Source organism: Watersipora subatra, chromosome 3 (assembly GCF_963576615.1).
Source record: "Watersipora subatra chromosome 3, tzWatSuba1.1, whole genome shotgun sequence".
NCBI classification, from domain to species: domain Eukaryota; kingdom Metazoa; phylum Bryozoa; class Gymnolaemata; order Cheilostomatida; family Watersiporidae; genus Watersipora; species Watersipora subatra.
In genome coordinates, this window is record NC_088710.1 from 7900216 (window position 1) to 7913841 (window position 13626).

General features: G+C 34.9%; 2 protein-coding genes across 2 annotated transcripts; one reads left to right on the top strand and one right to left on the bottom strand.

Moving 5' to 3' along the window:
- Window positions 1-2400: 2400 nt before the first annotated feature.
- On the bottom strand, window positions 2401-4551 carry LOC137391854 (heat shock protein 70 A1-like). Its single transcript, XM_068078396.1, has 2 exons — window positions 4411-4551; window positions 2401-4258 (listed from the first exon to the last, which is right to left on the bottom strand). The coding sequence occupies exons 1-2, from the start codon at window positions 4502-4504 to the stop codon at window positions 2448-2450; spliced, it is 1905 nt and encodes a 634-aa protein (XP_067934497.1). The 5' UTR covers window positions 4505-4551; the 3' UTR covers window positions 2401-2447.
- A 6185-nt stretch (window positions 4552-10736) lies between these two features.
- On the top strand, window positions 10737-13100 carry LOC137391660 (heat shock protein 70 A1-like). The gene is made up of 2 exons (XM_068078174.1): window positions 10737-10874; window positions 11082-13100. Exons 1-2 carry the CDS (start codon window positions 10781-10783, stop codon window positions 12881-12883), a joined length of 1896 nt encoding a protein of 631 aa, XP_067934275.1. The 5' UTR covers window positions 10737-10780; the 3' UTR covers window positions 12884-13100.
- The last annotated feature ends 526 nt before the right edge of the window (window positions 13101-13626 follow it).

Sequence of the window (13626 nt, forward strand, 5' to 3'; positions counted from 1 at the left end):
ATATATATATATATATATATATATATATATATATATATATATATATATGTATATATATATATATATATATATATATCTGTGGGTGTGATTTCTGTAAAGTGGAATCTTTTTTCCTAACGTTCTTTGCTTGTGTGCCACAATCATTGACTACTAACAAAACTTCATATTTTTTTGTTATTTACAGTTTTACGTTATTTCTTTATTTATTTTAATTAAGGCTAGTTTTCTTTATAACTAACTATCTTTAATCTATCTTGTTTAAAGCATTGTCATTTGTATGAATATTGTCTATTTGTAATTTAAAATGAATATATTACATTAACATAGGCAAGTTCCTTCTCTCAACTGATGAATTTGAGTTCATTACTCAAGTTCATCACAAAAGCTCATTACAGTATTTGTTTCATGTATTATCTCACATATTTTTTTCTTTTGAATGCCACATGTTCGTGATTTAATTAATCGCATTTTAAAACAAACAGTTATTGTGCCATTGTGTAAGGTTATAATTATCAGTTATTTCTCACTCTCCTATACTTGTTAAATAATTATTACATTTATAAAATGCAATTTGTTTTATCATTATTATTACTTCAGAGTTATGTTTTTTAAACATAATTTGGATATATTGTTTTATGTTTAAACATTGCTAATGTTCTAATCACGGTTATTATCTCTTAATTAATTTTTAATTTCCTTCTTTTGTTAAGTAGTTATTATAACTACAGTCTTTGATTTGTTATTGTTAAGTAAATACTTATATATTTTTTTAGTTTCATTGTTCAAACTGTTTTAATAATAGTAATTTATCATTTAATCATAGTTTTAAAACATTTTTTAACAAAATTCAAATTATAAAATTACATTTTTAATCAATTTCATAAGTTTCAGTGGTTGGTGTGGCTACTGGGAATCCAGCCATCCCTCAAAATGAGTAATGCGCCATTTGTCTACCTCCTGGAGGTGTAGAAATGACAAAAGTATACGTCAGCCAGCTCAAACGCAATTACTAAATATAAAAGTAGTCAAATAAAAAAATAATAAAAATCTTCATTTAAAAGTTAGAATGGTAAATTTTGTATGCTAAATAAAAATGAATTTTCTGTGCTAAAACCATTTTATTACCCTTGCAACATTGGGTATTCATTCACCTAGTAAGACAATATGATAGCATACTGTACTGCTGTATATTATGATATATTATACCATATATTACCCTATATTGTATTATTTTATGTTATATTAAGTTGTCATATTATTTTTTGTATAGTTTTGTATCGTATTATGCCATGTTTTATAATAGCATATTCTGTTAGTATGTATTATATCATATTACATTGTATTATATCACATTACATTAAATATAAAATAATTGTATTAAATATCAGTACATTTAATACCTTAATTAGTATAAGATTGATATACATTTTTATTGTTTAAAAGTGATCAAAGACTCAACTTGTGTATTTTTATTAATCCCTTTGTGTATGTGAATTCAAATCAACTCTTCTGTTCAAGCCAATGAAGCGGAGCATTATTATACTGCTAAATGCATCAGTACCAAACATAATATGTTTGGTATATCTAAATATTATTTAGATTTCCAACTTGCCATTTTAACTTATTTATAGCTATTACTGTCATGTCTATTTTAGCTAGTTAATGAGATTGTTTGACAGAGAGAGTTCATTGTATCAGTGATGCTTTATTGTAAAACTCAATAATAGCATATAATTATATGACTAATTAAATAATTCAATTATTAAAATTATATTAGTAGTATTAAGCTGAATATATCTTTTATTTCTATAATATGTAGTGTTCCATGTTTTAAAAGGTTTTGGTAACTTCTAGAACCTGTCATTTATCATTTTGTTATCTCATCTCCGACAATGTAGCATATTTTAATTATCAAAGCAAGCTTTCCTTTCACCGCTGGCTAATCCTTATAATCATCTGCCCATCAAACCTACTAGAAACTATTTTATACAATTAGGAGAAGGCTTAGAGTTGTAACTTACATAGAAGCATCAATTGCTTTTTATCTTTTTCTGAAATGATGTCTTGGTAACCACCAAAAGCTTGCTGTGGCAAAACCTTTTCTAAAGTGTCTTCACTTTTTGGTACAGAAATGACTTGCAATTGACAAGGACTTTACTCGCTACCTTGTGATGCTTTCAAAATAATGTCGCTGTGTTTGTAACAACCTGTTAGAAGAGTTTATTTACAAAGTAATTTGCTTTACAAATATACATCCATAATTCAAGATATCATTAATTCTATTTGAAGCAAAAAAAGAAATTCATTATTGATATCTTCCATAAAATATTAAAAAAATACTATCAGCAGTTACAATAAGAGAAATAATAAGATACAACTTATAAAAAATAACGTATTAACAAGGCATGAAATATTTGTAGTGCTATATAATTAATGTAATTGTTTAATTAGTCGACCTCTTCGACGGTGGGGCCTTGGGTAGATGTCCCGTAATTTCCGGTAGACTGGCTATTGTCCCCAGAAGACTGATGAAGTTTAGCCATAATAGGAGAGCAAGTGTTCTGCAGTTCTTTAAGCTGGTGTTGGTATTCATCTTCCTCCGCTAATTGGTTGATATCCATCCAGTCTATCACTTTTTGACATACATCTTTGACCTTTGTTGAGTCTTCTGATGACAGTTTAGACTGATTTTCTTCCGCCGCTTGCTTGTATTGGTAAACGGAGCTCTCGAGCTGGTTTCTTGCAGCGACACGCTTTTTCTGTTTTTCATCTTCCTCTTTGTATTTCTCAGCATCTGCTAGCATCTTGTCAATGTCCGCCTGGCTGAGCCGTCCTCTGTCGTTAGTGATAGTGATTTCCTTCGATTTACCAGAGCTTTTGTCTACTGCTGACACATTGAGAAGGCCGTTCGCATCAAGGTTGAAGGTCACCTCTATCTGCGGCACTCCTCTCGGCGCCGGAGGTATTCCGGTCAAGTCAAATGTGCCGAGCTTGTTGTTATTGGCTGTCATAGCTCTTTCTCCTTCAAATACTTGAATTGTGACAGCTGGTTGATTGTCAGCGTAAGTTGAGAAGATCTTGGTTTGTTTAGTTGGAATTCTCGTGTTTCTGTCTATGAGGTTGGTCATTACACCTCCAGCTGTCTCTATTCCTAGAGACAAAGCAGCAACATCTACCAGAAGGACATCTTTGATCACATCATGTTGATCTCCTGACAAAATGGCTGCCTGAACAGCGGCTCCATACGCTACCGCTTCATCAGGGTTTATCGATCGGTTGAGGGGTTTTCCTCCCATGAAGTCTTGCAGTAACTTTTGTATTTTAGGAATTCTGGTTGAGCCTCCGACGAGAACAATTTCGTGAATATCTCCTTTGGACATCTTTGCGTCTCGCAAGGCCTGTTCTACAGGTTCGAGAGTTCCACGAAACAGATCACCGCAAAGCTCTTCGAATCGGGCTCGAGTAATGCTTGTGTAGAAATCAATGCCCTCAAACAGTGAGTCAATCTCGACATTTGCTTGCGCACTGCTCGACAAAGTTCTCTTAGCTCTCTCACAAGCTGTTCTCAGTCTTCTCAAAGCTCTCGCATTTTTCCTCAAATCTTTTTTGTGTTTTCGTTCAAACTCTTTGGCAAAGTGCTCTACCAGACGGTTGTCAAAATCTTCTCCTCCGAGATGAGTGTTTCCAGCAGTGGATCTCACCTCAAACATCGATCCTTCAGCAATGGTTAAAATCGACACATCAAATGTTCCGCCTCCCAAATCAATGATGAGAACATTCTTGTCGGCTTGAAGATTCTTGTCGAGTCCATAAGCTAAGGCAGCTGCTGTCGGCTCATTGATGATTCTCTTGACATTGAGACCAGCGATTACACCTGCATCTTTAGTTGACTGCCTCTGAGAGTCGTTGAAATACGCTGGCACAGTAACAACTGCCTCAGTTACCTTCTCTCCTAGGTATGCTTCTGCAGTCTCTTTCATGCTTGTCAGCACCATTGCGCTAACTTCCTCAGGGCTTAGAACCTTCTTCTCTCCTTGATATTCCACTTCTACTTTGGGCTTGCCACCATCATTGACGACTTTGAAAGGCCAGTGCTTCATGTCATTCTGTATTGACTCGTCTCCAAATTTTCGTCCGATAAGCCTTTTAGCGTCGAACACAGTGTTTGTCGGGTTCATCGCAACTTGGTTTTTAGCTGCATCTCCGATGAGTCTCTCAGAGTCTGTGAAGGCGACATAGCTAGGAGTTGTCCTATTTCCTGTCAATGTAAATTAGAAAATTGAACAGCTATATTTCACATACGATGCAGAAAGGCGTTTATTATAAAATGTCAATTAACAGTTTTTAAAACATTTCACCAGAAAGATTTTTAAAGAAAAAGTATTTTACCCAGTTATATTAAATATATACCTTGGCTGTTCGCTATGATCTCAACTTTTCCATGCTGAAAGACTCCAACACATGAGTATGTAGTGCCAAGATCTATTCCGATAGCCTTTCCCATGACGAATGATTCGAATCTTGCTTGTTGCTTCTCAGTTCAAATGTTGCCTATAGTTTTTGTAGTTATAACCCACATCAACAGTGCACTGGTATTTATACTTAGAACATTAGTTTTCTGGAGCATTCTAGGCTGTACTAGTACCTGGAGGAATGTTCTAGATCCACGTGTTATTGTTGTTTAGCTTCATTGAATATGTCTAATCAGGAGCTAACCATTGATTGAATTATCCAATGAACCATAAGCTAGGCGGAGCCAAAAGACTTCCTTGGAAATACCAAGAACATTCCAGACAAATGATGCAATCCAATAGCTGGTACAGATGGACTGATAATTAATTTTAGCACTCAACAAGTTGTTTGTCTGGCTTTCAGCAAAGATCAAAGACTGAAAACGATATATGCATTACCCACTAGGTACAAACGAAATGACTCCAGAATGTTCTAAACTACCAGGAGAGCTGTGCTTCTAGAACATTCCACATTCCCATCAACCAATTGATTACTGCTGTTATAGTATGTGGAAAATATATTGATTTCATCTACTGTTTAGATGGTTGATCTGCTAACGTTTAAATCCGCAAACTGCTGAAAGATTCTAGACGCTGCAAGATGAATACTATTATACTGTATATACTATCAGAATATGTTGTATAACAAAGCACACATAATCACCCTTCAAATAGATGGCAATTATGTTTAACCCACTCATCATTTATCCAAGTCATCTAAGGTGGACTTAGATGGATGAACTATTATCTATGAAGAACTAAAATAGTGGAGTAATAGCAGTGGATGTAGGAGTAAAGGATACATATTCGATTGAAAGCTTGCCAAGAAAAGTCTCTTTTCAGCTTCTAGCCAATTCTGCAAAAAATGTTCATTTTCATAATTGCGGTGTAGGTTGGCTGTAAGTGCAGCATGGACTGATGACATGACAAATGATTGAGTGCACATAATAAAACAAATGAGGGTTCTTCAGCATAAAAGAGGAACATTTCATGAAGCGTAGAAAGCAAAAGAGGGTTTTAAAACCACCGAGAACACTCCATAAAAATCCTCTGCTTCACTGTCAAGCTCTTTCTAAGGCTATTAGTTGGCTTTCATTACTCTTGGGCAGCATCAAACTCAAAACAAAATAATTTTAGAGCATCAGGAAACTTCAAAGGTGAGCATTCTCACATCTCTGTAGTTGAATATTTGTCATTAGGCAATGGCTATCGCTAAAGAATAGCAGCCTTCATGCCGTTGTGATTTGATGACGATCCCGGTCCGATATAGTGACGTTTAGGGAGAGTTAAGCCACCGAAAGATCAAATGTTTTCAAAAGTTCCAAACAAACTCATATGGCCATATAAAGTTCTGTTGCAGATTAAAGTATTAAATCAGACATTTGACTTATACACAGACGAAATCGTCATTTTGCTAGCCATTTCATATACCACAAAGATCGTCCGGATTTTCCGATTTTTTTCATGTATAGCACTAGCAGCTCATCTGTGGTTAGTTAGGTTTACATCAGGCTAAAAGCTAACTTCTGTTTATCTGACAGCGTGACATTAAAGGAGTTATTTCATCTTTGCGTTAACACTTTGCCATTTCATTTTTCTTAAATATTAGTTTTCATTGTAATTTAAACAGCATCTTCATCATAATGGTCAATTGTTAGGCTGTGGAATTCTCAGGCAGATCAGAAACATGCCTACAGGTGTTTCAGTTCCCAAAAGATTCTGAAAGAAGCAATGCATGGATTGTTAAATTGGGCAGGCAAAATTCACGTTGTTTTAGATGTTAGTATTAGTTTAAATTTATTCTAGTGGTAGTTACATTTACTGTCCACACTGCTATCTAACATAACATAAAATTTTCGCTGATTAGTGTCAATTGTTCAAATTTTTTGTTTTTATGACTTCTTGCGAACATAAGAGATAAGGAGTGATGAGAGTTTAGTTGAATGTTGAACTGACCAATGAGAATGCTAAGGATAGTTGCAGACTACTATTCACGGAAATATCAATCCTATGTGAACGGAGTCATTTGTTATTATTTTTATTATTTTATTTATTTAATCTTTTATTTATTTAATCTTTTATTTATTTAATCACTGTCAATGTGAAAATTACAGGTTGGATTCTGAAAGTAACAAAAGGAATTCAAAGCTTCTGCTGCCAACTGCTTCTTCTAAACTTTGTGAGGCTAGTCAAAATATAATTTAAATTTATCTCGTTATACTTACATGTATATATGTTATACTTACATGTATATATGTTATACTTACATGTATATATGTTATACTTACATGTATATATGTTATACTTACATGTATATATGTTATACTTACATGTATATATGTTATACTTACATGTATATATGTTTTACTTACATGTATATATGTTATACTTACATGTATATATGTTTTACTTACATGTATATATGTTATACTTACATGTATATATGTTTTACTTACATGTATATATGTTTTAAACCATATTGATATTTTTACTGTCATTGTAATTATTGCTGCTAGTTGTTAGAATACATTCTATGATTATAATGATAATAAATTCTATTCATAAGTTTAGTTGTTTTTTTAGTACCACTATTGTTTTTTATCATGTTTTATTATTACAAAAGTTGTTTTATCTGTTGTACTGCTTTGCATTTGTGTTATTATGAAGATGATAACAGTTATTATAGCATATAGTACGTTGCATTCATTAATAGATAACTGGTTAAAATTATTGGAAAAATTTGTATAGCCATCCAAGAATAGGTTGAATAATAATAGTAGTAGCCCTATTAGTAATAGTAGTATTCATATTATTGGTTCCCTTGCTTACCTCTCCTCTTTTTGTTTACTTATAGAGACATTTTGAAGAAAAGTGTTTTACACTGACTAAAATGGGAAAACATCGACTGACAAGTGATGCTATTCCTACTCTATTTACTCACAGGCCACCACCTGTCTTTGAAAGAGGAACCACTTTAAAAAATACTATAATCACAAGCCGGAGCTCTCCTGCATTCCCCAGCACGAGCGGAAATATGGGTGAGAAAACTTTTATCATTAGTTTTTATACCCAATGTAGATTTCTCATTTATTGCTTATGATATATACTAGAAATTCCACTGTCATACAGCCCACGACCAAAGTGATATTGGAAAATAAGAAAGGGTACTGATGGTTGAGAAATGCAATATTAGCCAATGGCAGTGCAGTGCAATAGGATAACTGCAATGGTAGCTGTAATGTACTGGGTGTGGGTGTTATTATATACAACAAATAGCAATAATGAAAGGAAAATATTATATGTTTATATCTCTCCCCCTGCAATAGGAGGAATGCAATATTGGTCAATATTAGAAGTAAAATGCTCTGATATTATTAGAATAACCAATATTATTAATATAGTAATAATATAAAACCAATGCACAATTTTGTTTAGATTTCAAAACATCATAGCTAACAATATCAAGAAGTTGTGACAGTTACATAGATTTTTAGAAAATCTGTACTACGTAGTCATTGTTCTGTAGTCATCTAAACTTATAATTAAATATTGTAATAATCTCATAAGAATCGTTAGAAAAAACTATCATCGTCATTTCCTTTACTTACACTGCGTTGGGCATCAGTTAGAATACCAAAGTACTCAAAAGTGTCTAAAATGTCAGTTACTTTGAAATTGGCAAAAATGAAACGATTTTAGTACTCCTACGTTAATTACAGAAACCTTCGGCAATTCGACAATGCTATAGACTGGTGAAATGTGCACATTATTTTTTCGTGAAATGCGCACGACTTAATCGTTCTATTCTCTGTTGCTCAACGTTTCAATTTCCAGTCTTAACTTTGATAAAAGTGAGGCTCAGCAAGTTTTAATAACGATTTTCGGCCAAATAAGTTTGTCTATTTGTGTATAATCCGCTCAGATGGGTAAGTTTTAAGAGACTGTCGACAATCTACAAAGATTTGGTAACATATTTAAATAGGCTTATATGTGTTTTGTATCGTTATTATACTTTAACGACTCTACAAAACGATGGTAAATTTGTTGACGAGATTTCGAGACGAGGGTTTGAGACATTGTTGATGAATAATTTTCGTAAGTTGTGTGCACATGCATTTATCATAAAAACTTTCAAACTTTGCTCCCGCTCGTTTGGTCGTAGGGAAACTGTGCAACGGATTTATGCAAAAGCAATTTTATATTACCAACAATTTCAGTTATTAATTTACATGCATCTTTTAACAGGTCACTACAAAGAGGTATGGGTACCAAAATGCAATGGGATTAACAATTGTAGTCTTTATGTCCGCTTTCTTGCTTCCTAGCTGACACTTACTCACTTCTGTTTGGTATTACACATATATATCTTTACACCACTAGTTCCGGTACATGCGCTAAACTGTACTATCTTATGAGAATAAGCAAAAAGACTGGTCTCCTCAGGTTTATGTCCTGAAACTGTAACACGCATTTTCTCATGCTATAAAATTAGAGCAACACTTTACAACTTCTATAATATTTTTACTATTGGCGTGTACAGCTATAACAACTATCTTATCAGTTGTTCTGGGCAGTAGAACTTAGGCGCTGAGGTGTAAGTGATATGTATGATTAAAATGTCTTTCTTACATACACGTACATGTATTTACTATTGAATTCAATCTCTCATCACCAATGATAATAAATTGCTTTTGCTGCACATTTTCAATTCACACAGGTTTCTCACATTCTATTCATACTGATTTGCATGTTTATGCGCTGTTCAGAGAGTAAAAGTGCTCCCCATTTGATCATGCTTAAATTTTAAAATTGAGTCAAATTGTTTTCATTTTAACATGTTATTTTGGGATTTTTAAAAATTGATTTATCAATTGTTTTAGAATCAGAACTAGCAACAACAGAACTAACCCTACAGCTTTGATCACATTTGAAATCGAGAGCATAGAACGAATGTTATGGAAGAAGCTTAAGAAAGTATGTTATTAGTGAGAATTATTGAAAACTATAATTTGATATAGAATATTTCTAAAAATATAAGCTGATTTGCGCTATTATGCACTGAGGTAAGAGCAGTTCAGACCCATATTGGTATAGAACAGTTTTATGCGAGTGCGTTTGAGGAAATTCAAGTCCTCTAAAACCCTGCGAATACTAACTCAGAATATTCATTAAGTGTTGTTGAAATTCGTTGCTTACTGTATTCTTACTGAACTCATGCTTGTTGGCTAGTATAATATGTATATATGTTACAAACGTGTGTAGGTCAGCCATTGCACACAAAATACCACGCTGGTGCAGCTTGTTATAGCATTAGTACACCTTAGCTCCTTTGACTTGTTAATCCGAAATTAATTCTTTCTGTAACATTACTATGAAGGAGTTTCTATGTATTATAACATGGTATTTTAGCATTCAGTTTTTATTATGGAAAGTTGTTCATTTTTTATGTTGTCCTAGATAATTCTTGCACTTTTAGTTACTATCATTGTCTGTAATAGATTTGTGGTTGTCCATTAATTTGCATAAAACAAGCTTGTTTATAATATTTATAACTACTAAGAACACAAAAATTGGCAAGTGATGGTATTATATTTATAACTATCATTGTGAATACATTAAATTGTTTGTTTGGAGACCTAAAGTTGTGAAATTGCAAGTAAACACAATTTAGCTAAGACATTCAAGCACATATAATAGAGCTATATACTATGAAGTAGTAAATAGCTTGTGAATCTAGAGTTGTCACTCTATAACTGTGGTGTGAGTTAGAGCAAAACCTTAACTTTCTTGTGGTATACTTGATAGCGCTATAAAGCTATCCAAAGTAGTTTTATTGGCTGATAAACAAAGACACGTAAGACGGTCCGTTGTAATTCTATATCAAAGTAAGCGCGGCCGATGTTTATTTGGAACTCAACATGTGTTTGTATAGGCTCCGTTGTTGGCGTAACTTTCCCTAAACGACGCTAAACCGATATGGAAGGTAAAGAATATTCTGGGAATTTCCAGACGTGTAGTTGACTCCGCCCACTACGTGCTGATCACGTCCACTGGAGCCGTTCAGCGACGAATCATTGGCTATTCAAACCAATAATAAACAAGGTAGCGCACGCTTCTAGTAATTTCCTTCACTTTCTAGTAATTGCTGGAATGCTAACTAGGCAGTATATATAGTGGCAGCCGTAAGAAATAGTCATAACAACACATTATTTCCATAAGGAACAGTTTCAACAGAAAAGTAATACACAGCAAAATTTCGTTAGCTCATCATGGGAAAGACTATCGGCATCGACCTTGGTACTACTTACTCCTGTGTAGGAGTCTTCCAACATGGAAAAGTTGAGATCATAGCTAACAGTCAGGGTAAGTGTTTTCAGCATACTTTTACTGTAGTAATCAATAAAGTCACTAAGGATACGGATGTTACTGATGACTAATAAGATAGTAAAGTTTCAGTTGTTTTATGTGATTATAAGCTGTCTGTTAGCTATTAATTTTGCAGCTAACTGTGCGCACCCTTTGGTTTGGTTTCCAGCGCATGTAGACTGAACTGTTTTTGTTTATTGACAGGAAATCGGACAACTCCTAGCTATGTCGCTTTCACAGACTCTGAAAGACTCGTCGGAGATGCCGCCAAAAACCAAGTTGCGATGAACCCGACAAACACAGTGTTTGATGCTAAAAGGCTTATTGGTCGAAAATTCGGAGATGAGTCAATACAGAATGACATGAAACATTGGCCTTTCAAAGTCGTCAATGATGGTGGCAAGCCCAAAGTAGAAGTGGAATATCAAGGAGAAAGAAAGGTTTTAAGCCCTGAGGAAGTTAGTGCAATGGTGCTGACAAGCATGAAAGAGACTGCAGAAGCATACCTTGGAGAGAAGGTAACTGAGGCAGTTGTTACTGTGCCAGCTTATTTCAACGACTCTCAAAGGCAGTCAACTAAAGATGCAGGTGTAATCGCTGGTCTCAATGTCAAGAGAATCATCAATGAGCCGACAGCAGCTGCCTTAGCTTATGGACTCGACAGGAATCTTCAAGCCGACAAGAATGTTCTCATCTTTGATTTGGGAGGGGGAACATTTGATGTGTCGATTTTAACCATTGCTGAAGGATCGATGTTTGAGGTGAGATCCACTGCTGGAAACACTCATCTCGGAGGAGAAGATTTTGACAACCGTCTCGTAGAGCACTTTGCCAAAGAGTTTGAAAGAAAACACAAAAAAGATTTGAGAACAAATGCGAGAGCTTTAAGAAGACTGAGAACAGCTTGCGAGAGAGCAAAGAGAACTTTGTCGAGCAGTGCGCAAGCAAACGTCGAAATCGACTCACTGTTTGAGGGCATCGATTTCTACACAAGCATTACTCGAGCCCGATTCGAAGAGCTTTGCGGTGATCTGTTTCGTGGAACTCTTGAACCGGTAGAACAGGCCTTGCGAGATGCGAAAATGCCTAAAGGAGATATTCACGAAATTGTTCTTGTCGGAGGCTCAACCAGAATTCCTAAAATACAAAAGTTACTGCAAGACTTCATGGGAGGAAAACCCCTCAACCGATCGATAAACCCTGATGAAGCGGTAGCGTATGGAGCTGCTGTTCAGGCAGCCATTTTGTCAGGTGATCAACATGATGTGATTAAAGATGTCCTTCTGGTAGATGTTGCTGCTTTGTCTCTAGGAATAGAGACAGCCGGAGGAGTAATGACCAACCTCATAGACAGAAACACGAGAATTCCAACTAAACAAACCAAGATCTTCTCAACATACGCTGACAATCAACCAGCTGTCACCATTCAAGTGTTTGAAGGAGAAAGAGCTATGACAGCCAATAACAACAAGCTTGGCACGTTTGACTTGACCGGAATACCTCCGGCGCCGAGGGGAGTGCCGCAGATAGAGGTGACTTTCAACCTTGATGCGAATGGCCTCCTCAATGTGTCAGCAGTAGACAAAAGCTCTGGTAAATCGAAGGAAATCACCATCACTAACGACAGAGGACGACTCAGCCAGGCGGACATTGACAAGATGCTAGCAGATGCTGAGAAATACAAAGAGGAAGATGAAAAACAGAGAAAGCGTGTCGCTGCGAGAAATCAGCTCGAGAGCTCTGTTTACCAATACAAGCAAGCAGCAGAAGAAAATCAATCTAAGCTATTATCTGAAGACACAACTAAGGTCAAGAATGTATGTCAAAAAGTGATAGACTGGATGGATAACAATCAATTAGCGGAGGAAGATGAATACCAACACCAGCTTAAAGAACTGCAAAGCACTTGTTCTCCTATTATGGCTAAACTTCATCAGTCTTCTGGGGACGATAGCCAGAATTACGGGACATCTACCCAAGGCCCCACTGTTGAAGAGGTCGACTAATTTAATTGATATGTGAGGAAATCAAGCATTGGAACTTTCTGTATATTTTCTATACCTATATAATTATTGTAGGACTAGCTAACTTATTGCGCAACAGTTTATTTATTATTTTATTGTTTTAATTGTATTATAGATGTATTTGTTGTGTTTTGTTCAAATGATAATATTAATTTAATGCCACATTATGCATTGAAACAAATAAAATGCTGAAAACATACTTTTAAAAATCCAGTTTTCTATTGTTAGTGGTACTAGCTGACACTTTGACCTCACAAAAAGTAAAAGTATATATTATGAATACAAACGTTGGCATACTAGGGAACAGATACTAGAGAAGTTTAAGGTTTCTACAGAAGAAACTCCTCTGCATAATATAAATAATACAAAACAGTTCTTAGTTTGACCAAGTCGTTACTGCAACAAGAGCGTCTGTGTGTGCGTGTGTGCGTCTGTCCAAAGCCACTGTTGGATGTTGGGATAAAATATCAGTTTATGTGAAACTCTAACTCCCCGACATAAAGTTTAAAGTTACTCACAATAAGTATTAATTTCATTCAGAAAACTGGCACGTACTTTACTGCATTAAAATAATAGATTTGCGTAAATATTTAAACAGAACCATAAAAGTACCAAATGGAAGCATTAAATGAATAAACTGGATGAAGGAGACAACTCTCTTATCATAAGGTTCGGCAAGATTGAGATGACAGCTTACTGATGTGAGTCATGTTTATGGGCCTCTT